This window comes from Stylophora pistillata, chromosome 4, assembly GCF_964205215.1.
Source record: "Stylophora pistillata chromosome 4, jaStyPist1.2, whole genome shotgun sequence".
Lineage (NCBI taxonomy): Eukaryota > Metazoa > Cnidaria > Anthozoa > Scleractinia > Pocilloporidae > Stylophora > Stylophora pistillata.
In genome coordinates, this window is record NC_142522.1 from 37,794,246 (window position 1) to 37,819,644 (window position 25,399).

The 25,399-nt window shown below is 38.0% G+C and overlaps 2 protein-coding genes and 2 pseudogenes across 11 annotated transcripts; 2 read left to right on the forward strand and 2 right to left on the reverse strand.

Moving 5' to 3' along the window:
• Positions 1-8,420: 8,420 nt before the first annotated feature.
• Positions 8,421-11,633, reverse strand: LOC148733599 (uncharacterized; annotated as a pseudogene).
• A 128-nt stretch (positions 11,634-11,761) lies between these two features.
• LOC111347446 (THAP domain-containing protein 2-like) lies at positions 11,762-14,369 on the forward strand. Of its 4 annotated transcripts, XM_088756144.1 has the most exons (5): positions 11,773-12,529; positions 13,036-13,121; positions 13,342-13,490; positions 13,728-13,919; positions 14,208-14,369. In XM_088756144.1, exons 2-5 carry the CDS (start codon positions 13,114-13,116, stop codon positions 14,300-14,302), a joined length of 444 nt encoding a protein of 147 aa, XP_088612270.1. In that variant the 5' UTR covers positions 11,773-12,529; positions 13,036-13,113; the 3' UTR covers positions 14,303-14,369. The 4 variants fall into 4 exon arrangements, 3 of the variants coding, with proteins under 3 accessions (XP_088612271.1, XP_088612272.1, XP_088612270.1); XR_015999726.1 differs by lacking the exons at positions 13,342-13,490; positions 14,208-14,369 and having other exon boundaries at positions 11,764-12,529; positions 13,728-13,865; XM_088756145.1 differs by lacking the exons at positions 13,036-13,121; positions 13,728-13,919; positions 14,208-14,369 and having other exon boundaries at positions 11,762-12,529; positions 13,303-13,353.
• LOC148733600 (uncharacterized) lies at positions 14,178-16,080 on the reverse strand (annotated as a pseudogene). Its single transcript, XR_015999722.1, has 3 exons — positions 15,561-16,080; positions 15,227-15,470; positions 14,178-14,825 (listed from the first exon to the last, which is right to left on the reverse strand). The product of XR_015999722.1 is annotated as an uncharacterized LOC148733600 (transcript).
• Positions 16,081-18,989: 2,909 nt separating this feature from the next.
• On the forward strand, positions 18,990-23,381 carry LOC148733601 (uncharacterized). 6 transcript variants are annotated; one of them, XM_088756142.1, is made up of 5 exons: positions 18,990-19,203; positions 19,571-20,192; positions 20,676-20,788; positions 21,364-21,569; positions 22,325-23,381. In XM_088756142.1, exons 3-5 carry the CDS (start codon positions 20,725-20,727, stop codon positions 22,502-22,504), a joined length of 450 nt encoding a protein of 149 aa, XP_088612268.1. In that variant the 5' UTR covers positions 18,990-19,203; positions 19,571-20,192; positions 20,676-20,724; the 3' UTR covers positions 22,505-23,381. The 6 variants fall into 6 exon arrangements, 4 of the variants coding, with proteins under 4 accessions (XP_088612268.1, XP_088612267.1, XP_088612266.1 ...); XM_088756141.1 differs by having other exon boundaries at positions 19,919-20,192; XM_088756140.1 differs by lacking the exon at positions 18,990-19,203 and having other exon boundaries at positions 19,219-20,192.
• The last annotated feature ends 2,018 nt before the right edge of the window (positions 23,382-25,399 follow it).

Here is a 25,399-nt window from a genome sequence, read left to right on the forward strand (position 1 = left end):
TCAGCCACCTCCTTGGTGTAGTTTTCTATTTTTGAAAGGCATTCAGAAAATGAAATTAGCTTCAGTTACTTACAAAGATTGATAGATATAATAAAAACAGAAAGTTTGATATTACCAAATTACTAAGTTGTAATGTGCTTGGAAAGGACTTAATTTACCTTGTTGATAAAGAGATTCCCATTTTCACACGCACTAGTAGAGGTCGCGAATCACACGAGACTTCACTCTCACAACACCAATGTCAAGAGTGGATAAACTTGAGATTTGAGAGGTATGGATGCCCACGATTAAGAAATACAACAATCGGATAGTTTTAGGACATGAGGGAAAACATTATCGAAGAAACCTTTTTGTCATCCCATTTCATCACGATGAATAGCTAAAACCTTTTCCTACGATTTTGTATATAATAACACTAAGGTTCGTTTTGTTATATAAGCATAACTGACATAGTTTCAATTACAAAAAAAATAATTTCATTGTTATTTTATATTGTATTATTTTGTACTGCATTACTGTATGTTGTATACTTTACTGACCTTTTAGCTCAGCCACCTCCTTGGTGCAGTTTTCTATTTTTGAAAGGCATTCAGAAAATGAAATTAGCTTCAGTTACTTACAAAGATTGATGGATATAATAAAAACAGAAAGTTAGAGTAATGGTCGATATTAGATCTAACTCTATTGTTTTATATTGCAAAAACTCACTCACCCATTTTATCTTTTAAAACAGGCACCTCCTTATTGTAGTTGTCTAATGTATGATAGAAAATATTGGTTAGTTTTCGCTAACTGGAAAAAAAAGGGAAGAAATTTCAAAAATAAATTGAATAACTATAACTAGTAGCTTCAATTGAAAAGTTGTTCCTTGTATGTATTCTTGTCTTGAGTATTGTTACGCTCAAGAAAAAGGGTAGAGTTTTCCTATTAATAGTCGGTCATTAACTTTTTTATGATTTTTCTCTGGGTATAAAGGCAAATATACAGTCATAACTAACGGTTGTGAAATGATTTTTGTGGGGAATATTGTTTACTTGCACTTTAGCACCGAGCGGAAAATATACAGTGAGGTTAGTTTTCGTTACACAGCGATAGCAAGGGCATGAACAGCCGTGCTAATACCTTCGATTACGAATGTTTCATATAATCATGCTTCTATCTTACACAGCAAAACTCACTCACTTGCAATAACAGCCACTTGGTCTTTCAAATCAGTCACTTCTTCATCGACCTTGTCAAGCTTCTCCTTAATGCTGTCATCATCTTTTCTCCACTGTTTGAATAGTTCTTTCTGAAATTCCGCCAGCTCAGGATCCATACAGACCGTTCCTACTTCTTCTATTGTTGCCCCATAGCTCTTCCCTCCTATTCTCAGTATTACATCCCGGATGTCACTCCAATGCTTGCTGAAATCGACATCGTCAATGGCGGCTTTCGTGACATGAGCGTAAACAGCATTTCTAATATGCCGGATTCTAAAAATGTCCGCTCCAAGAGAAAGATCCGTATCATCAGGACAGCTTTTGTACCGAGTGACGTTACAGATGTTCGTCAAGAGAACACATAACGTGGTGATATCAAAGTTTTTTGATGAAACCGTGGACGACCTTAATGGGTACAAACAGTTCCATTGTACTGGATTAAGAATTCTTTTTTTCTTGAGATCCTCTAACTGGACCTTGAAATTTTTAAGTTTACTTTCGAGATTTTCCGGCTTCACGATGTCATTAAATTTATCCCGCAAGGCTTGACCACCGACTTCAATCAGGAGGCGACAAAGTCGAGCGTAGTTGGTTGTTTCCTTGGTGGATTTAACTGACATTGGGTGAGAGGCCATAATGATGAAAGTTTATTTCAGTTACTCTTCCGTTCAGCCTAATAAATGAAACACACAGTTGAAGACTTGGATTAACAATCAAACTTTCGTCTGATCATTTCGTGAAGAGAAGTAAACTGGGAAACTGAGTCATATCATTTGTTTGATATTTGTTGTACCAGTTTTATTCCTCTGATTACTGGCTTGTGAAAAAGAGTCCAGCAAACCAGCTTTGTGGGAGACTTTTCGCTAAATCAGTTCCTGACAATATGGGCTTGACCTGAGAAGAAATTCTCTTCCTTCTACGTCTCTAACCCTCAAATGGGTAAATGGTCAGAGAAAAAGTGATTTACAGAGTTTTTAAACTTAAAATATCCTTTAAAAGGTCCTTAAAAAAAATTAAAATTACATTGTGTTTTTCAAACAGCTCACCCTGTTGTATTCTTAGCTCCTTCGGTAATTTCCGTCCTGAGCAGTCCATATCTTTGAGCAGTGGTTACCTGCAAACACTAGAAGAGTTACAGAAAATACGTAAATTGAATCAAAATCAAAGAGATATAAAGGAAGCATACCTCAGCTGTTCTTTCTTACTACTTTAAATACAGAAAATGAAGGGTTATGACTTCTGCCTTATAACGTGTCAGCGTCAATCTACGTCAGATGAGTTGCGATTTGAGTAATAATGTTCTTTCATAAGTCGGGCCTAATTGTTTTATTTATTTATTCATTTATTTATTCATGGATTCGCACAACTACAAGTACAGGTGCATAACAATAGGACATAGGTCCCCTACTTGGTTAATGCACCCACTCCCAGCCAAGTAGAGCTATTGCCTTATTAAAATAAAAAGAACAAAAGGGAGGATAGAAACAAAGAAAGAAACAAAGAAACAAACAGACGAAGAGACAAAGAGACAAAGAGAAGAAGACGCAAAGAAACAAAGAAACAAAAGAAACTAAGAAACAAAGACAAAAAGGAGAAAGGGGGGGTAACAAGGTAATTTGGTAATATTAACTATATTATAAGTTGAAGTTATAAATTGGCCACCGTAAAGAGTTAAAAAGCTGACGTTAGCCCTTCGTCATTCGCTCTGACGAAGGGCTAACGCTCGAAACGTCAGCTTTTTAACTCTTTACGGTGGCCAATTTGCAATCTCAACTTAGTTGATATTACCAAATTACTAAGTTGTGATGTGCTTGGAAAGGACTTAATTTACCTTGTTGATAAAGAAGCAATTCAAGCCGCTTTTTTTCGTAACAGTCTAAAAGACTGAACTAGATACATACAAGACCTACTAAGATTGAAAATGAACGAGTTAGCGGCAGTTTCACTTCGCTTGTTCGAAGCTTTAAAGAAGGGAAAACTAAATAACAAAAAGAGGACATCAATCTTTCAGGGAGGTTTCTATACTGACAAAAAAACCGACTCTGAAATTAGCATTGCAAATTTTTCTTTGTTTCGTTCTTACTGAACATCACAGGGGTTTCTGAGAATTCTCTCTCGTACTGCGCTACTAAATCAATCAGCCGTTCGTCATCTTACCAAATACCGCCTAGAGATCGTGCAAAAGATGGGATCGTAATGCACTGTGGGATCCCTTTTAGAACGCGTTACAATGGAGTAATTACGGAAGAACAGAACAGGGTAAAAATAACTGGCCTGTTTGAACGTAACTTTCTCTCGTTGTAGTTTATTGTCGTACTTTAAACAGGAAGAGAGACTTCATCTGAACATAGAATATTCATAAGTATGCGGGAACGTCAAATCAGTGTAGAGTTCCATATTTCTCGGTAAAGAAGAATGAAAAAATAATGTGAAAATGTCCTTTCATTTGCACATGATATATCTTTCTCAAGAAAAAACACAAAAGATGACAGTGGAACTTGATAGAGGGCAGTGGGTTTGATAAAATTGAGATTGTAGTTTTGATTTTAAGTAGATTTATATTATATTTCATCCACTCCGTCTGATTCTAACAAGGAACTTTGAATCGTAGTTCTCGCTTGATACAACGGTGTTGAATGCTTTAGTGATCTTTTATTAGCTCAGTTTGGATTCCAACCTGCCATTCCTTATTCTATTTTTCTAAATTTTTATACTTCAGTAAAGTGATTTAATGGAAGGCATCAGAGTGCTGTATTGCAGTCCATATTAGGTCCTCATGAGTAACTCCTTTTTTGAGGCAGATTTATTTACCTGGCTCAGTGTTTTTTGGATCGTACTCAGTATTGTTGCTTATTCAAGGAATACGGAATGAGTACTGCGCGAAATGGTTTATTTAAAAAATCATTTATCTCCGATGAGATTATTGGAACACGGGCCTTTAAATTCACTCTCATAATTTTGTTCACATAATTTTGGACTATGACATGTTGACTTAGATTGCCACGACTAAGTAATCGTTCGGTTCTCATCAATGTAAGAAGTGCTTTAATTGAATTTCCACTCAAACCTGATCGAAAGCTGATCATTGTTCACGCTTAACTATACAGAAGACACAGCATTTAAGAACGAGTCTCTGTAAGAACCAAACATCTTGGGAAATGAAAATTTTCAAACCCCCTTCAAATTTTGCATACAGTTAGGCATTCAGGCAGATGCACAAAAAAAATGCCCTTTTTAAAGGTTGCAGCACTCTTGTTTCCATGACAACAACGGCTGCTTGTTTTATGCCTGGGGCCTTATTCTCATACAGAAACATCGCAAATGTAGGGTAAAATGTTTGTTTCTCTATCTCAAGCCAAATACAACATTAAAAATTGGTACTTCCACCATACATAGTGGCATTATTCGTCTTTACTTTAATGCATTTAATTTTCCCTGACAGTGAATGTGAGTACACCAATAGATTATTTATCTCGGCATAGTTTCGGTCATTTTTGTTGTTGGGTAAAACAGGGGAAACGCATATCTGAATTTCTCTCATCCTCGGAGACCCGGGGGCTGTGGGTCGATTTCAAGTTAGGACATGAAGAGCCCCTGGGGAGATTGTCTTACAAGACTAGTTCTGCCATCTGATTGGTGCCAGAAAATCTTTGTGTTTTTCTGCCCAATCAGAGGGAAGTGTACTTTGGAGTCGTTTCGTGTGTTTTAACACGGACATAGACGAATAGCTGAGTTGCTCGCTATATTTGTTTGGGCCATGTGACGGAGATTTGCGTGAGGTGAAAAGGGAAATCGATCAGATTGTCCGCGAAAATCTTACCGGAAATTATACTGCATACTTTTGCAGGTATCACTAGAGAGCGTGTTTAAAAGTTTGCGAGGTTTGTATACAACACGATGGTTGCAGTCATTGATATGTCGCTTTAAACTTTAAACGAGATTTAAGCTTAATTCTTTCTAGATTTTTTGCTTAATTTGCTGTGACTGAAACTTTGCCAATCACGTAAAGTTATTTCGTCGCACGGCACAAACAAACATAGCGAGCAACTGAGCATTTAGTATTTGTCCGCGTTACAACACACGAAAGGACTCTAAAGCACACTTCACTCTGATTGGGCAGTATAACACAAAGATTTTCTGGCACCAATCAGATGGCAGAATGAATGCGACCGTTTGGAACTAGTCTTGTAAGACAATGTCCCCAGGGGCTCTTCATGCCCTAACTTGAAATCGACCCACAGCCCCTGGGTCTCCGAGGATGAATTTCTCTAAAAGTGCAATGATTCTGGATCTGAAACTAAGCACCTAGTTGATTATAATATTCTAGTTTTTAAATATGTTAAAATCTCTTCGGGCCGGCCTCTACTTTTCATGGGGGAAATATTGGCAAACGAGGCCCCAAAATCGGATATTGCATAATTTTGCGATGTTCATATTTAATGTTCACTACAACAAACGTTTCAGACAAATGAAGCGTACAAGGCTTTGAAAGAATGTTACCCTATGAGCTCGTAAACACTGAGAGTCTGAGAGTATAAATCGCAACTTGTCAACGGTAATGCTACATATAAAACCCAGTTGCAACAATAGCAATGTGTACAAAATAACTCGTACATGAAGCTTCCGGTGATATTTTTAAACAGCTTACCGTGTTCTTTTCGCCGTTTCTTTGGTAATTTCCTTTCTAGACAACAAAATCTTTGAATAGGGGTTACCTGGAGACTCTAGAAAAGATACAGAATGGACACTGAGTTGGAATTAATTCCAAAGAGTTACAAAGGAAGAATACATCAGTTGTTCATTCTCACAACCTTAAACACAGAAAAAGAAGGGTCATGTTTTTCTGCCCCAGAACGTGTCCACGTTAATCAGCAGTAGTAAAGTTTCATTTGAGTAAAAGTGTTCCTTCATAAGTCAGGTCCCTTAAGTTTTAAAGCTGAGCTATTGCCCCGCTAAAATAAAAAGAACAAGGTAGGAAAGAAAGGAAGAATGCTTGAGCAACTGCTAGCTACATTAAATTTGCTGAACAATGGCAATGTTTCGAAACAGGTGAATTTTCTGCTTTATTGTCATAGGTAAATCCAGCATGGCAGATGGGCCTATCTTTATTTCTTTGAAGTTGATCATCACTTATCGACAGCTTCACAGCTTAGTTATGACATGCCAGGTTAGGGCACGATTTACTTTGTCAATAAGGAAAGCAACCCAAGCAAGAAAATAAATATAACTGGAATTAGGAACCTACATAATCATCTAAGATCGATTGTTACCCGTCGAGAAGGAACAAGCTAGCATCAGCTTGCACTTCGTTTGTTCGAGAGCTCATTTACAAAAAGAGGAAATGTACCTCTCACAAAGCTTTTTTTATATTGACCAAAAAAACCGTTTCTCAACATACCATCGAAAACTTTTCCTTCGCCAAGTTCAGTGAGTCACTAAATATCGCTGTGGTTTCTTAGAATTCATTATCATGCTGCGCTTAGAAATAAATCAGCAGTGCGTTATCAAACCAAATACGGTCTCGGAATTTAAAACGATAGCGCGCAGTCTTTCTTCGAGTCTCTAGTTTTACATGTTGTCTTATCGAGTTTCTTGATTTTAGAAAGAAAAATTTTCATTTAAGCAAGTATTTACCAAACAACGAGAGGCGCAACATGGCAAGTCCAGTTTGCGAATCAAGCTTCACGAATGAAGAGATCGCTGAACTCGGTCGAGTGCGTCATGTTTATCTGGTTCTATTTTACGTGGTGACCCACCTGATGGTCGGAATAAAGTATTTGCCATCATATAAGCCGATAACGTCCTTGAATAAGTTAATGATTTATTCTAGACACATCGAGAACCTACAACAGCTATCAATTCTGCTCGGGGTCAAGGCATCATTATCTCAAAAGATAATTCTTTAGTGGTACGTCTTAGGGGAAAAAAATTTAACTGTCTAACGGCGATACCGAGTGTTATAAATATATTGCTACTGAGCTCTGAGCGAGACTCGCTCGCCTGACATACACCGCAGATTTAGCTACAAAACTTTGTTTTCAGGGTAATCATTCTCTGGCATCAGTAAAGCTAATTTTTTCGAGACCAACTCAAAGAGGAAATTGATTTAGATATGGGCTACAGTTTCAGTTTTCCATATCAATGAGCCTACCCTGTTCTATCTTTTTTCCCGTCCTAAGTGGTGAACGCTTCGGAAAAAATAGGCTTTAAATGGATGTCTGCCGACTGAACCAGTAAAGATCACCAATTTGCATCTTAAGAGGTATTGAAGGAACCAGAAATGTTAGTTATACCCTCTGGATACTTGGAATACAGTAAAAGGAAACATATCTGCTTCTATCGGCTACTGACACAGTCGATTTTATCGATGCCTCCGAAATAACGATTCGCGTACAATCGTGCCCATCGAATTTAAGCGTCGTGCTGTTGCCGTGTTGTAAATAAAGATTTGCCTATTTGTAACTCGACATCGGCGGACTGTTAAAGGTTTTGATTCCGAAATGTTTCGATGCGGGCAGTTTTTTACTCGGCTCTCAAAGTTGAATCCAAGTACGTATACTGTTATTACCTTTCGAGTTTTGATACTTTCTGTACGCCTGGTTATAAGATGCAAGAAACTAAATTCACTTGATAATGTAGAAATCATCTTGCGCCTTTACATTAATTAAATATGTTGAATTCGAAGCCTATAACATAACCTACTAAAATCGAGTCTTACCTTTTCACAAGTAACGACGATGTCCTTTGCCAGCCACGACAACTTTTGGTTGATCAATTTGTGACAAGTCGGTTCGTTTGTGCATGAAATAGGCTGTGTCTCAGTAATCCTTAAAAAGCTTAGCTTGTTCCACTAACCAGGAGAGTTGTATGCAATATGTCGGTAAGGAAATTTCACTCCTCGAAAGCCCAGCGGATTCCTAGAAATCACGTGCACATTACGTCAATGCACGCTGGGCACACGCGCCATCAAAAAAGCCGGAGTGATCGCATCTCGGGACAGCGGACGCGCGCTTCAAAATGCAAAACAAATTTCAAAATGGCGGCTTCGGTAGCATTTGAGGATGTTCTTGAAGAAGTCACTCGTAGTGACACTGAAGAGCTAGAAGACTCCATAGATGAGGAAAGCGACCAAAAAACTGTAGCTATAGACTCGGCTGTCAATTGTTTTACAGAATGCAGTGACATGGGGGAAAATATGGCACTCTTTAAACAAGAGGCAAAGAGATATCTAAAAGGGCTTTACGAACAACATGCTCGAGGGAACGATTCATTTGCCATTCTGTGTGAATCATCACTTAACACAGGGGCAGTGCTAAAAGACGAAGCCTGTACATGGTTGGATTTAATCTACAGGAGGCTGTCAGCTCGTCAGCGAATTAGGAGACCGTGGTATTTGGAGTTTACCCGTGACATTCCAAAGGAAATTTTTTTAGCTCTTAAAAGGGCCTTTTCAACCACAACAAATCATGAGCTAAGGAGCAATGTAGACATCGAAGGAAATCGTAAGGGCCTCTCAATCAGAATTGCATATTTGCCTTCTGTTTTTTACATGTTTCGAATTTTGACAGGAAAATCAATAGGGCAGTTGAAAAGTTACTTGAGAAGGAAGACACCTGGGAAGGGCAAAGCAAAAGTCCTTATTTCGAGGTTTAAGGAATTCAAACTGTACTACAAGTATTCAAAGCGGCAAATGACTGTTTCGTGTCATTATGGTTTCTGGAACATACATGGGTTTCCTTTACACGACTAAGTTTATTATATACAATTTGTTGTCTGTTAAAAATGCTTTTAATAAGATTCTTGCATTGTTGATTGTTTACAAGATTGGAAATAAATATGGGTTTTTAAAACCTCTGAACACTTCTTCTTGACAAATAAAAATTGAAAATTTTAATACTTTACTACAATGCATGTAAGGTATGCATAAATACTTCTGGTCTATGGACTAAAAGTTTGTTGTAATACATGTTATTCAATGGAATGATAATAAATTATTCATATACATTAACAGTACTTAATGCATGGTCAGTGAATACAAATACAGCAAGTAACATACACAAATATAAATACAGGCATTGAAATGTAAAATTCAAAAAACTGGTATTTGATACCTTATTTAAACAAGTTATGCAAGTAATAGTTCATGCCCAATTTTTAACATTGATTTGCAAGTAACTACTTAAAGATCTAACTGCACATCAAAGACAATTGTTGCAGAAAATGTACATAAACCTCTGAAAGGCACTTTGATTGTCCAACATGCAAAGCTTTACACATTTTAAAGGACAGTGATTTCACTGAGTTAAAAATTGCTTTAGTAGAGCTTCTTAGCAACAGCCAGCTTTCCTGATTGACAAGAAAGCAAAATAGCCTGCCTATGTGGATGTGAACAATACCCACACCTTTCTGACACCTCTGGCTTTGGGCAACCACAAAAACAGAAGTTGTTCAGGGCAACTCTGTTAGGGACATACCTGTCCTTTGAAGGAATGTAATTTTCAAGGTTATATCCCCTTTCCCTTAACCAGATTAAAGAAAGAAATTCATGGCGAAAAATTTGCTGCCATCTCATGCCATAGTTGGTGTTTTGCGAGTACCTTGAAATAGCAATGTGTTTAGCTTCCCTCCCTTCCATTGAGGTAACTGAAGGCCCTTTCCATACTTGGACTTAACATCTTTGGTATGCACAGGGACAATGTGACCTATTTTCCATACAGTAGGTGTTACTATCCCAATAAAAAAAACTATAAGCCCTGAAATAGTTGGTGCAGTAAGAAGACAGCACTTTAATTTCATCATCACTGATAGTCATTCTGCAGAATAAAGAAACTGCATTTCTTAGTTGCAAGCTCACAAATGCAAAAGTGTGCAGTCTGAAGGTTTGCCTTGCAGTGTCTGCAGGGGACTCCAAAGACACAACTAGATGCATAAAATTATGTAAATACAACCTGGAATCTCTGCCTGTAAATCTATACTCAAAGTCTTTCCCATCTGCCTTTGTTTCATTAAACCACCTTGTTACTTTGTTTGCTAAGCGGGACAGCTGGCATTTAGATTTCAGTGCCTGTACAAACTTGGAAAATGGAGAATCCCAAGGTACCCCACTCATATTTGTTACATTACCTCCAAGGGCAGACTTTTGGATAGCTTCATGCAACATTATTTTGTGGATATGCTGACAGGCATTATTCTTTAGATGCAAAGGATCTAAATGTGCTCTGTCAATGAATTTACCAATGAGTGGCTCAAACTCCTGCCTACTCTTACTAGAAGCAATGAATGCTGTTATTTTGCTGCGTTTAGTGTTGGAAGCTAACTGAGTCTTGATTAATTTATCCTTGAGGTCACCAACTTTCTTAGCAACAGATAATCTTTTATGATATTCCCATGGTCTGAAATCATTATGGGGTTCTGGGCCAAATGATTTGCTTACATCAAGCAGTTGATCAGTTGAAATGTCAGCAAATGTTGAAAAATACTTGGCACTGTTTGGAAGCTCCCCAGCCAGAAAAGCCAACATTTTCATGTCATTGGGGAATTCTGAAAACTTAATTTTAATGATGGTGTTATTAACATCAAATGAGCCTTTCTCTATTTGCTCCATTTCGTTAGCAATCATTGCAATGTACCTTTTGGCTGCTGTACTTTGTTCTGAGCAGTTACTCCCAAAGATCAAAAAGTTATCTTTGTTACTCAAAACCCTGTGACCCACATTTAGAAAACTAATGAGCCAGGCACAAGACTGGTCAAATTTACCAAAAGGGGCTCCATCTCCACCAATGGCTATTTGGAAAGTATTTGGTTCCCCAAACCAATCAAAATCTTCAGCTTTCAATGTTGTAAGGTAGAAAGCTGCTAATCTAACAAGACATTCTGTTAAATTTCTGTAACAGCCATCAACCTGATCCTCAGGTTCCAAATCAGAACAGAAGCTCTCTCTTACACTCTTTAAGGTTCCTATGTCAACTTCTTTGAGAAACTTGATAAGTTTGTCATAGGGAACTAACCGAGGCAAGGAACATGACATTACTTGAATGCGTGTTGTTTTGGTTTTCCTCTTAGGATTGGTAGTCATTGAAAGAGATCTGTACACAGATCTGTACTTTTTCTTACCCATTACCCCTTTTGAATAGAAAACTGAAACACTTCTAAGCATGTTTATGTCTGAAGTTTCAAATTTTTCTGCTGCATTCTTATAAAGTTTAGGAAAAACCTTTTTGGAAAACTTCTTACTTTTTGACATAAAGTCAACTAGTATCTTTGTAGGGCACCTTTTCTCAGCTGTACTAAGAATACCTATGTGTGCTGGAGTATTATCATTTAGGTCAGCCCCATGTATTTCTTTGGCTGCTTGGTATGTCTCTGACCTTCTTTGTGTCTCCACTGTTGAAGATGGCCTTTTCTTATCATCAAAAGGGAGGACAGTCGGGTTTTTGCATCTTGCCTCGATAGACTGCCTGGTTAGAAAGGCCTTCTGTTTTTGAGGGATAGCTGTGCCAGCTTCAGGCAAGTGTTCTTCCAATTCTTGTATGTCCTCAGACACTTCATCTACCTTTAAAGTGTATATGACATGAAATTTTTTTTTTTGTTTTCTGCTAGTTCGATATATATAACAAACGGTTCGAGAGTTAAAAATCGTTGAAAATAATTATAAATACATAGTTTTCGTTTAAACTACGCGCTAAGTTGGCTTGAAATTTGTCCCCTCGAACGCGCGGCCAAAAGGTCACGTGAACTTTACCTGTGACGTCAGGTTGTTTGACTCAGTAGACCACTTTCATAAATGGCTGTCGCATTACAATTCTTTTGTATACATATAAATTTGACAGGGTGGCCTCGTTCTTCAGTACAAAATTCACAAGAATACATTATCTCAAGCGAGGCCACTCGGGAAAATTTAAGTTTAAACAAAAGAATATTAATCCGGCAGCCATTTATGAAAGTGGTCTATGGCGGAAAAGAATAGGCCAGTACGGAAAGGTGGACGTTATTGTGTGGCTGGGGCGCCCAACAATAGAAGCTGTACGAGTACCAGCTACACACCAGGTATTTCGATGCACCAGTTTCCTGTAAATCCAACAGTGAGAGCCCAATGGGTGAAATTCGTGCAGCGGCACCGAGTTGATTTCGGCGAACCTGTTGCCAAACATGCCTCGTTGTGTTCGGCTCACTTTGAGCAAAGTTGTTACGAGGGCAGCTTGGCATTTTCGCTGGACGGTATGACGCAGATAAAACGGAACAAAGTTCTTATCAAGGGCTCTGTTCCAACAAGACATGCAGTTCTACCAGAAGGTCCTGAAGTTCTGACAGATCGCAAAAGGCGACAGGTAAGCGTTTTCTCGTGATCTCCGATCATAAACATTAACATGTGTAAGTTTTTCTGATGTAAATAACCTATTCTTTTGGAAGCATTTATGTGTAAAATGTCCGTGTCTAATTGCGGTTTTGCCGTGCTGAAAGCAAACTGAACTGCTAAAACCTATACCTTAGTGAATCATCAACATGTTCACATTACATCCTCTAATCTCAACAATGTACAATGTAGTGGGTCATTTTAAAATTGTTCAATAATACTTTGGTAGGCACGGCAGCATATGACAAATTGAAATTGCTGTTGACAAAGATCCTTCTGAATGACATAAAAAAACTCTCACCAGATGCCCAGACAAGTTGCCTAGAAGGCTTCCATGCCACCCTAAACACCTGGCATCCCAAGTTGATTTGTTACTCTTGGTTAGGTTCTTTTTGTAGCTATGTATAAGTTGTATTACAGTGACTCCCACCTAAATATGTTGCAAACAATATTTTATCCTTTTCCTTTTACACTCTGCAGATGTAGTATTCCTGGAAGTTTTATGGCCAAAGTAGTGTTTTGTATTGCACTTTTAGCTCAAAACTGTCATTTTTGAAAATGAATGGGTATGTGACTGCTAAATGTTACACATGATCTATTGACCAGACATCATGCAACATGTCTACAATGTATGCAACTACACAAAACAGTATTTGTTATCATTTATCACATTCCCATCCCCTTAATTCCTTTCCTTTGTTCTTTCCCTTGTGTTCCAACCATTATCATACACAATCTCATTTTCAGATTTTCATGTGTTCGCTCATCTAAAGTAAAATTTTCTAGGCATATAATGGCAAGCTTGCATTTTAATGAAAACCTCAGAAGAGAAACCCAAACATCAAGCGATGGAAAAGAATACATTCGGGTGACTTATCCAAAATTTAAACTGGGAGAAGAGGTTGTTAGAGAGGTGGCATCTCCACCTAGCTATGGTAATTATTGACCATTATGATTTTAAAAGTACAGTGGCTACACTGAACTAAGTGTAGGAAATGTTATGCTCTTTTGTTAAGAGTCAGATCACTCTTTTTACCATGATAAGTACTATTGACCAGCATCTTGTGTAAAGGACTCTGCTTCACCTTGTTTCCTTATATCTGATAAAACACTGTTGCACATTTTTCAAATGACGTCGACATTTTATATGAATTGGGCTGTGATCTTTTCAGGGTATGTTGACACACTGAAGAATCTTCTCTTCACCTTGCCAAAGGCAGAAATGAAGAAAGTAGATGAGAAGTATGCAGCAAGGGTACCAGAACCCCTCAACCAGCAGTTCCCAGACAGAGTAAATAAAGAGGATGCTGTAAAGTTTTACCAGGCAAGAAAGGCAACGAAGAAAACGTCACTATTTCCACCAGGTTAGTTTGCTTTGACTCTTCAAAGCTCATGAAGCGCAATGTTCAAATATGACATAATGTTCTACGTACCAACTGTCATGCAACCTTGTCCTCAGGGTCTATCTTCTTCCCACCCACTAGAACTGGGGAAAAGATAGACCTTGGGAACAAGTTTGCCATCATGGTAATGCACAATGTGATTGTCTCCACGGAGGATATCTTCTACATGTTTTTTCCATAGTAAAAGGATGCTAAACAAACAAACTAAAAATGCACTAACATAATTAAATAAATTTATTTATTTTACAGAAGCAGAGCAGGCAAAACTACAGATGTCTATCAGTGACAATACCTCAAGCAGCAGTCAACCCACTTCAAGACGACCTTACAATTGCTCAATATGACAAAAACCATTGCGAAGTCACAAAAGCCGTTGCAAAAAATAAAGTGACCAAACTTTTGTCACAGGAAGGTTTTCTGCGTGGTACAATTTTCCTTCTTACTTTAAATTTTCCATGCCTGCATTGCACTGTATTCATCGACTTACAATATTTGCACTGTACCTACAACAAGTTGAAATTTTAAATTTAGTCAAACTAGTGTGCATGTAGAACCTAAGCTGTTTCTGGTTCACAGTCCATACATTACCAAACAATAGAACAAGAAACAACCACCCATGAAAATCAACTTGAAAATTGTTGTTTACCGAGACAATCAGTGTAGAACAATCATGTCATAGGTTTGATTACGTGTACTATGCTAGTCTCTGTCATGAGCAGCAGCAAAACCTCTGGTATTAATTTTTGTGACTGGTATTTAGTTCTGATATTATGGTAAACACAGGCTGGTAGTGGTCTTCTGTTATCCCAGCCCATGTAGCCACAAAGCCACCTTGTGGTCCATCGGTATGCAACAGCTCTAATGAACCTAGAGTAAAAGCACAATGAAAATTATATAGGAAGGTGTGTAAGAATGCTCTACATTACTACAGGACCCTGCCTTTCACCTCTCCATGACACACACATTCAAATAAAAAATATTTATGTTTAGGAATTGATAATGAACTGCAGGGCATTTCTCAAGCTTACATTTTCCTACAAGCTACTTTGCAAGCAATCTTATTAGTTCCTGTTTTACCTTAGGTCAGTGCATCAGATAAAAGTCCAAGTAAATGCAAAATCTAACTTAACTTGGTCAACTTTTATAGCTTGAGGTGCCTTAATTTACCCTGATTTATCTGAAGCTTAATGTTTTATGCCCAGCAAAGTGATTATGCTAGTTTACACATTGTATGTTTTTATTTATGTTTTTACTAAAAATGTACTGACTCGTTTTCTGACTCCACCTCGGCGACGGTAAGTCCCACCATCCTGGTTTCTCAACAAGGGAGCCACTTGGAGAAGAACTGCGCGGTTCCTAATCGCATCGTAGTCCTCGTGTTGTGTGATGCATTTTATCCGTTCAATGGAACCATCAAAAACCATCTTTGCAGATGAATTTGTTACCTCTCTGCAACATCGAAACTCCAGGGAACCAACTAACGTCCCGGTATTACATTGCTTGCAGCGACACCTGAAGAAGACAGCAAAAATGAATTGTTGTCTAACAAAGATTTGCTACAAGTATATATACAAGGAATTTTAAAGGACCAGTTTTACTAACCAGGAGTCTACGTCTACAGTTCTCTCGTATCTAGCCTCCAGAGTTGACGGGGTAAGTCCATCAACATCGGTTTGTTCGCTCGAAACGCCAGTTTCTTCGTCGTTCTCGTCCGCGAGCGGCTCATCTTGATATGGAGCTATCACACCAGTGATAACTCCCCATTCCTCTTCAGAACTGTCGCTTATTCCACAATCCATACTTTCTATAGAGTCAGACGACTCAATACTCTCGGAATCGCTGGACATTTCGAAGCGTGAAACGATAGAATTGAGCGAGTAATCACAGCGTGTTACAAGGAAAACACTGAAAGTTGTTGACCTTGCCAATCATAGGATCAAACAACCTGACGTCACGAGTCCCAATTCTCGGCCCAGTCTCCGGGAACAATTTTACACATAAATTTAGCGTGTTTCGGGCGCTAAAAATCGACCAAAAAAATTGTTTCATTCATTTTAAACTCTCAAACCGTTTATTATACACATGGAACTAGCTATCAACAAAAAAAAAAATTTCGTGTCATATACACTTTAAAGAGGTGGAAAATGTGAAATGATTCAATTCTGGTACATGCTTGTATCTGCCGTGGTTCAAATTGATCATAACCTCAATAATTTCACTTTGTTTTTAACTCATTGCTATATACAAGAACATTAAGAAAAATATTTATTGAGTCAAGGATAAAATGAAACAAAACATTCATGTCATTTAGCTCATTAATGTAAGTTGATTATCCATGTATATAGTTGTAAAGTTAAGTCAAACCAGCAGACTCTGTAATTGCACTATATGAAAATGCACATAAGTTTACAGCAAATATAAACAAATTTGACAATTTTTCCTTAGTGTCCTTGCCAGTATAGTCTAACTTTTTATTTTTGTTGTTTTTTTTTTTAATCATGAGTGGGAATGTTAATAGACACAAATCCATAAGGCTTCTATGTAAAATATTTTGATTGCAAAGGCACAGATCTGGATGCCAGCTTACTTATAATATGTTGATTTATTTTCTCTCTAAAATGTATGTAAGTGAGGAGTTAAAAATATTTTTCGTGGGGGGGGGGGTATGAATACTTACTTTCAGAATAAGGTTTGATAATTTAGCCTTTTGCTTGACTAGAACTTTGTGAGTCTTGGCAGCTTCATCTCTTAAACGCCTTTTCTCTTTCAAAAAAACCCCAACATTAAACCGGCTGTAAACTTTAGCCTTCCTTCGAGCCATAAGGTTAATGTTTATGACGTCTTCTTTAACACTGCTACAACAACAACAACAGCATTTATTTAAACACGATAAAAAATTCAGCAAAAGCTGATGTGCTCCAGTGTTGAGTGATGATTCACAAAAAATGGAAAATGAAACGTTCCCTCGAGTTTGTTGTTCGTAAAGCCCTTTAACTATCTTTTTGCCTCTTGTTTAAAAAGTGCGATATGTTCTCACACATCGCTGCACCAAATAGACCAAATAGCTCGCTCTTCCTGGCCGTCGCACAGTTAATCGGTTGTGAGAACCGAAAATTTAAAAACATAGGTTTCTTCTTCCATTGCTTTTCCACAGTTCTTGGTGAAAAACTGTACTCTTGCTGTAGACAGACGAAATTTATATGAAGCCAAATATTAGCAACTGTTACTTAGCGATACGCTTAAGCACAAATAAGAACTCGAGTGGGGACATACCTGCAATACCTGCAGAGACCGTAACGAGAAGGTCGGCCATGTTTGGTATCAAAGTGAAGCTCTCACTTCGTAGAATGCAATATTGGCGCCAAATCGACGATCAATCGAACTACATTGTCGTTAGGCTTCGTACAAAACGGCCGATCTCGACGACGCACGGAAAATGTTATTGGAGCCCAGTCTCCCAACTTCACGGCCCAAAAATGTTGCACACAGCGAACCCGGCAGTTTTTATGGCGCGCGTGCGCAGCGTGATGTGAATTGTGCTCAAAATAGCGCAAAAAACACTATTAAGTATATTACACGAAAGAACGCGTCGCACCACAATGTAAATGGCAATTGAACTGAAGAGCGAGATTTATATCAGTTCAAGTGTTGTACATGGTTGGATTCATGGCAACCAATTTGCTAACGGTGGGTTCGATTCTAAAATTCATTCGAGTCTGTGGCCTCTTAGTATCTTTGGGCAGGAAGATTACTCGGTTCCAGACCCCTAGGACTCGATACTCACAAGATGTTCAATAAAGGCTATCCAAGTTCATCCCCCTCGTGTACACAAACGAGTCTTCGTGTGATCGACACTCTTAACTCAGTGGTTACAATTTTATTTGAGACCTCGATATCTTAACAAAACACTTCAGCCTTGCCCCTCTTTGCCTTTCTCTTTACGCATTCCAGATCTCCTCTCCAAAAGGTCTAGTTGTTGCCTCCTTAGAGAAAATAGAAATAACTTAAAATTTCATCGATTTTTATTTTTATAACCTTTTTAGTGATTTAAAGTATGTTGTGGTTTCCTATAAAAAGAGCGCGTGTACGAATTGTTTTCCAGAAGGGATGGAATAGGAGACGAAAATGATGTTTCAATGTAACCAAGCTTCGCTTTGTCACAACCTATATGTAAAATATTTCACCGGACTTCGCGGCAAGGGGAAGCTGTGAGTTCGATCCTAACTTTACTATTTCTTCTCTTTTGAAAGGGGGAGGGCTTGAGGGCTTTGCGGTCCGATTTCCTACAGCCCACTCACTTGTTCATGTCAACTAATTTCTGCTGACCGAGGGCAAGGGGTGAGGTACTCTGGGGTACGTGCCGCTGGTCTCTTAGATCCCCTGCCCCATCTTATAATCACTTTTGGCGACACGGTAACAAATTTTCATCCACATATCTTCTCATCTTTAAATCCTAACTTACCTGAATAATCTCCCCCCCCCCCTCCCCCGCCCCAAAAAAATAAAAATAAAAAAATAAAACAACCCCGAAAAGCTGCGAGTCCATTGTAGTAACACAATGAAAATGCAACCCCAATAGTTAAAAAGGCGACCCAATCCAGCGGTACCCCGCGAGGCTGCTAACGGGTCGATCTACAAATCCTCCGTGTAACTCCTCGGAAATTTAGAATTTAGTAGATTGCTTGGTTCGAATTCCAGCCCTTGAGGCCAAAAATGTGTTCAAATGCTCTATCCAATTTTATTTTATAAAAGGCCAAACCAACGACCTTGTCTATTAATAGATTGACAAAGCTGAAAGATTTTAAACTGATCTCTTGTCAAGTCTTACAACCTAGACCTTGAAGACGTTTTCTTGTGGGCCATTCGCTTGCGAATTTTAAACACCTCAAGTTCCGGTTCAAATTCCCCACCCCAGCCCAGCTAGGCGATGCACAAACTCCCCACCCCTTCGCACGGACGACAATAAAATAGATGCGGCTTTCCTAGGGGAGAGGGGGGATCGGTCACATGTGGGTTACTCTGCCTCCATCATTGTGTGACGGAATCCCTGTTATGGCTACACTGGCAGCATTGCATATGAAAGTCATCTTGCCCCCACGTGTTCTCTACCATTTCATTTAATTTTGGAGACCTAAAATTTGAAAAGAGGGTTGTCCAGTTTTCTCACTCCAACTGCTCAGGCTTCAAAGGATGAACGAAATCAAACGAATCAACATTGGCGCTTTACTGAGGGCGACTTCTTAAGGTATCTGTACATCTCTATGCTAACTTTCACTTTCCCTTTTGACGATGTCGAATTTACATGTGGGGATGTGAATCAAAGGTTGTTATTCCTGTAACATGCACGTAGAAGAAACTAGGCAAGAGTACCATATAACCTCATACATCAATTATGCATTCAGTCTTTGTTCAATGAAAAGATCTGAAAACAATAGCGATAACAATAGAACTTCCCAGAGACTAGTAGTCTTTGTTTTCAAAATTTGGATTTTTTTTTCCGAAGCCTTTTTTGAAACAGGGTAAATTTGGCGCGTTCTGGATGTCGCCCGATTTACGAACGACCGCTCGTAGGATGATCGTGTTTATTCCGGTCGCCGATTTCCTATTTGCAGGCACAACCATCGTAGATTATTTGGAGGACAGATTGGGATCAACAGGTTATTTCGCCCCAACACTTGAGGTGACAATACTGTGGGATTAGCCCTAAATCCTCTTATTACCTAGCAACCGCGCTCGACTTATAAATATCCTGATGTGATTTTGCAACAGTTCATTTGACCTCAGGCCTTGATCTTGTAAGCTCCTCTTCCCATCAAGTGTAGAGCGTTAAATATATACTTGGCCTCCACTCTTCCTACTTCGCCTCCGATCATCGCACAAATACTACGAATTATGGCGCTTGTTTCGTCGCTCATTTGAACAGTTCATTTGTCCTTCTATTTTTACTTAACAATTTGCAGAAGGATTTCCATAGAATCAGAAAGACTGTTCATAAAGTTGTTTCACATATCGGCTTGGGGAGCACCTTTTGTGATCACTGTGGTTGCCTATTTCTTAAACGGAGTTCAATTTTTGGCAAACTTTGAAACTGGGTACAAGTGCTGCATCTGGAAGGAAAAAACTTGGAAGACAATGTGAATCTGGGTGGCCATTTCAGGAGAGGGCTGGACCATCATAACATACATTACCATGACCGTGTTCTACATTTTGGTTAAGCAGCGCATAAGAAGAGAGGTATTAAAAAACTGAAATTATGGTGGAAAATTTTTGATAAAGAGTGCTCGGAGGAAAAGGTTATTTTTGCACTCAAGCAAAAAAGGCCCAACCTGAGGCTGAGCTTATCCTGTTTTCTGTTGCATGAAAGTGCAAGGGTGTAAATTCTTATCAAAGTCATCTCCTCCAGCTTTTTTGTCAAGTTTCCCAGACAGTTTGCCAATAATCCTGGCTTATTTATACCTTTAAGGGAACAGACCCACAGGGAGAGTTAAGTGTGCATAGCTGTCTCAAGAACACAACAACATCAATTAGCATTTGTTTATAAATGAAATAAATTTAACCAAATCCTGTCACTCCCCTTTGTTTTTGGAACAATTACCTCCTTTGTATCATGACCCACCTCCAGCACATGTCTTCTGAGGAAAAAAAAGTCAAGTCTGACCTTAGCCAAGTGACCCCCTTTGTGCCTGGCAAAGTTTAACCCAGTCTTTTGTATGAAAGGAGACTGGAAATGTAGCCCCTCCATGGTTCTTCCACTAGTATTCCCAGCATGACAGTTTCTTCCCTGAGTTCATACCCTCAAGTGGAGAGAGATACCGTCAAATTTAACCTGAGTGAGTGACTAGCAAGTAGTTTCTCCTTATGCTAGAAGCCCTGAATCAAACATCAAGGTCATAAGAATATTAAGGAGTTGATCACCAACTAAAGAAGCTGTTCACTGTTAAACGAATTATCCATGTCAGCATCTCAAACTAAGTATATAGAACAGTATGGAGAATATGCACATTGATATAAAGATGTGTCTAATGCCAAAATAGTAACATTATGATAATAACTCAGTCAGCACTCCAACTAAAGTAGGTCTTCTCAGTCCAGTGTTCAGAATCCTATAAACAACTGGCTGGACCAAGTAATTTTAACTCATTGAGGACAAGAAAGATATGAGATTCCTATAACTAAGTGTATACCTTGCATTTTATGTACTAATGAAGTCAGCAGGGAAATTTACACCTTAAGCTTAATACTGGTAGCTAATGCAACTTGGTTCTCTTTAATTTTCAGTGTATGCCTATACACTCCTTCACTTGCCACCTGTAGCTTCCTTTTCCTTTTTGCTCACTTCATAATCAGTCTAACTTGAACTGGCACAGTTACACTGCAATCAACACTTTCCTCTCTTTTTTTCTAGCTCAAGTCAAGATTTTCTCCAGGAAGTGCATTTTTTACATGGAAATCTGCTCATGTTGCAAGAATGATCACCACAAGTTAACATTTATTCCTGTGGTATTTGTCTTGGAGCATATATGGGGAACCATAAGATTTTTCCTCCTCTTAACACATTTCTATGAACAAGGGAAGCTGGATTCTTCTTTACAATGGCTTGAAATTCTTTACGTAAGTAACAATGCCCTGTACTATCACTAATAAATATAATGGACCTGTAATATTAAGATTTAATTGCTACACCTTACCTGTGGTCTTGAGCATGCTTTGGAGAATCACCAAGTTTGGCACAAGAGTCTCAATTGCTCTTTTCTTTCCATCTCTAATGTTACAAATTTGTTTGAACAGTTGATTCAAAGCTACACAAAAGAACATTTCTAACTAAAAAATACTTTGATCTATGTCATGACTAGACTAGCAGAAGTACATGTTTGTGAACTACATGAATATTCTAAGTTTTGTGTGTGCAGACTAGATACTTGCATGAGTCTTTTTTTTGTTTCAAAGTAGTGAAATTTGTAATCAAAATTTCAATACATCTGAGGTCAGTTTTCAAATGGGTAAATAATCTCTGAACTGCCAAAAAGCATGCAGTTATTTAATACAGATCAATGTTTACTTTTGAATGGTGGTAACATTAATTTATATGTTTCCTAGGGCATTCCTAGCATTCTTATATCTTTCAATGAAAGATCTGCTTGTTAATTTTGCAAACCCATTGGTTGTCTGTAAAAGACAATTCCATATATTTTACATATCATTACTATTATCCAAATTTATGGCTTGTTGGTACCATCTCTTTTTCTGTTGGTTGGAAGGGGGGGAGGAGAGATGGGCATCAATGTGGGATGGGGAGGGGGAGAGCTTTTTTGGAATGGTACCCTGGTGTTGTATGACTAAATCTACTTTGTATGCTTTTCTTCCAGGGCATTGGGATCAACAGCCAGGGCTTTACAAATTTCATCTTGTTTTTCTGGTGTACCACCAAGATAAGAGAGAGGTTAATAATTGGGTGTGTTCAGTGCTTGTCATTTTTGTGCCGATGTTATAAACGAGATCAACCATTGGTTAGCAGAGAGAGGTTTTATAGAACGTTCAGTGATTAATAGAAACTTTCAGCACTCATGCCATGATAAATTACTGTACATACTTGTCTCTAAATAATTATATCAGAAATCTTTGCCAAGCACTAATAGTTATGACAAATGTGTAGTTACTGGTATATTTTGTAATTGATAATGTAAATCGGCCACTGTAAAGATGTTTCTAAGTCATGGTGGCCAATTTACATTATCAACTCCATTCATGATAAAACCAGATTATCTTGCTTTTCTGCCCCACCGATGCAGCACCACAGTTTCATTCCAAGTCATACAAGAGCATGACTAGAAGGAACAACCATACTGTTGAAGTCAAACCTGGCAGTGGAAGTCCATCACCTTGTTATGGGCACATCTTGTTTTATATCAAGATTAATTTGCAATGTCCAAATCCTTCAGCTTGTGATGACAAATGCAAATGTAAAAAAACCACTTTATTATGCCGTGATAAATTTTCTGAGACTTAACAATAACCTTGTTATTACTAATGATGTTTACACTGGTGCTACTGTTCCTCATTTGGTTCCAGTCCTGAGGAGTGACAATTGTATCACTGCCATTCCAGTGGAGGACATTATTCAATTATGCTTTTGCATTGACTGTGGAGATGATAACTAGTACTTCCTTCATGGGAATTTTTCCTGATCAGTATGAAAAGGACTGAAGTTTTTACACTTACAACTTGATATGAAATTTCTAGAGCCATCAATGTTTTACACATGCACTTGCTTAAATAACTGAGATTTTATGGTAATGATATGAAAGAGTATCATTGGAAAAATTGTATTGTTGTCAATATCAGTTGTAAATTTTGTAATTTACATCCTAGATGTCAGACAGTTCTGGCAGTGTAGACAATAAATATACGTCATGTTGAAAACCAGGTAGAATGTATGACTCAGCTCCTATGGATGTATACTCTTAGTATACATTACTCTTGAAGTTAAGTTACGTTTTGGTATTTAGGACATTCAATGTCTACAACAATTATACACCACAGTCTTACAGTATACATCATAGCCCTGGTGCAACAGTGATATACAAATAGTATACATTGTTAAATGGCAAGACTAAATTTTGCATGATATATATTTGATGTATACTAAATATGTACACCACAACAGTGAGGTACAAACAGTGTATACTCTTTGTAGACAAAAAGTATACTAGCCATGCTTCAATTTTGGTAAGGGCAATTTATATTATGAACTTCATTCATGATAAAACCAAATTATCTTGTTTTTCTGCCCCACCGATGCAGCACCACAGTTTCTTAAGAAACTAACTTACTCCCTTTACTTTTTAACATTTTTTTTTGGTAAAAGACTAACAATAGGTTTTTTTGACTAATGGAGTACATGGTTATTATCTACTTCTTGTGTATGTTTTTCCGCATATATATAGAAAATTTTAATTTGACGTTTTCAAGCACCGCCATTCCCTAGGGAATGAACTAATAAAATAAATGCCATATTTGCTCAAGGCCCAGGAAAATTATACATTTTAAAGGAATTGCAAGTTTTAATTTAGTCTATTACTATTCAGTACTTTTTGTACCATCAGTACTTAGTTAAATCCTCAAAGACATAGCATCTACCTACCTGAGTCTTTCACCAAGCAGTAAAATCTGTCTTAGTGGAGTTTAGTATTGAATTGGTATAAACGTCTTACTTAAGTTGTGTTACGAAGTAAAACAATCAAGCCAGTCCGTGCACTGGTTGCTGTATCTCACGGTTAAGTCAGGAATTACCAGAGTCGTTTTTCATGAAAAATAATGACTCAGGGTTTAAAGAGAATTAAAGATGACGAACTGTTTGAAGTGGAGTTAATATTCTATGATGATCAACAAGAACTACTTTCATTGTGTCTAAAAATACTTCTGTTATAGGCACAAGGCCTAGATTTTTGTTTTATATATATTATATTCCTATGGAAAGCTGTAAGTAAAGGTCAATACCAGCGGGGAAGGTACTATATGATCATGGTCTGTTCTTTAATTCAGGGCTCTGGATGGCCTAAACCTTTTAGCTCCCAAAATTTCTAAAGTAATTACTGTCTGCCTTACAACTTTCATTACAGCGAAAGGTGTTTTTTCGTATCGACACGAGCGTGGGGCAAAGAAAAACTCGATTCCTCACGGCGCGGGGACTCAGAATGTTTCTTTGTCCCACGCTCGTGACTAGACGAAAGAAACATTTTCCGCTTTTTCTTTACCGAGCTCAAAACTTTCCATCTTTCTAATTCAATTTTTATGATTTTGTTTAAAGAATTTGGTATTGTATTAACTAATCGTCCCCTTATTGATGTTTTTCCTTTTTCACATTACTTCTCTGCTTGATGTTGTATTGATATTGTATGGAGAAATTCTGTCTTAGCTTGGTCACTCACGTAAGTTAAAGGATTTAGCCACAACACACTGGTCCCATTTGCCATTTTTTTGTGAGGTTAGAATATTAAATCAAACAAGTTGGGTCAGATGAAACGGAATAATTTCAACTGGAAATCAGTCTAGGACCGATCTCGTACTTGAATATTCTCACCAGGAAGAATCTCGGTCGAGTTCTTGGAAAAACTGGAAACAATGGGAATTCTCGGAAAATGGTATATGTACACCTCCGTTTTCCGTTCAATAATTTCGTTGACAAAATATGTCGTTCATCAATGAGATTACTGGAGAGATTCTTCTCATCCATATTATGCTGCAACAAATTACTTTAGCCATCTGCGGTAACTTGGTGTTTTAGAGGTAGAGAAACAAAGAAAGCATCTTGGAAATTTTCACATATCCTTTCATGTGTATGAACACAAATAAACCTACCTTTTATGTAGAAACTACTCATTATGCTCGTCATTCTCTTTTAAAAATTCCACATTCAACTACATTTTATTCAAGTCTATTCT

What these genes read in the sequence shown, in the direction of transcription:
- LOC111347446 (XM_088756144.1), top strand. An exon ending in GGCATCTCCACCTAGCTATG is followed by an intron (nt 13,491 to 13,727) that starts GTAATTATTGAC and finishes TGATCTTTTCAG; the next exon opens with GGTATGTTGACACACTGAAG. An exon ending in AACGTCACTATTTCCACCAG is followed by an intron (nt 13,920 to 14,207) that starts GTTAGTTTGCTT and finishes TTTATTTTACAG; the next exon opens with AAGCAGAGCAGGCAAAACTA.
- LOC148733601 (XM_088756142.1), top strand. Translation starts at nt 20,725, where the DNA reads ATGACAGTTTCTTCCCTGAGTTCATACCCTCAAGTGGAGAGAGATACC. An exon ending in TACCGTCAAATTTAACCTGA is followed by an intron (nt 20,789 to 21,363) that starts GTGAGTGACTAG and finishes CTTTTTTTCTAG; the next exon opens with CTCAAGTCAAGATTTTCTCC. An exon ending in AATGGCTTGAAATTCTTTAC is followed by an intron (nt 21,570 to 22,324) that starts GTAAGTAACAAT and finishes CTTTTCTTCCAG; the next exon opens with GGCATTGGGATCAACAGCCA.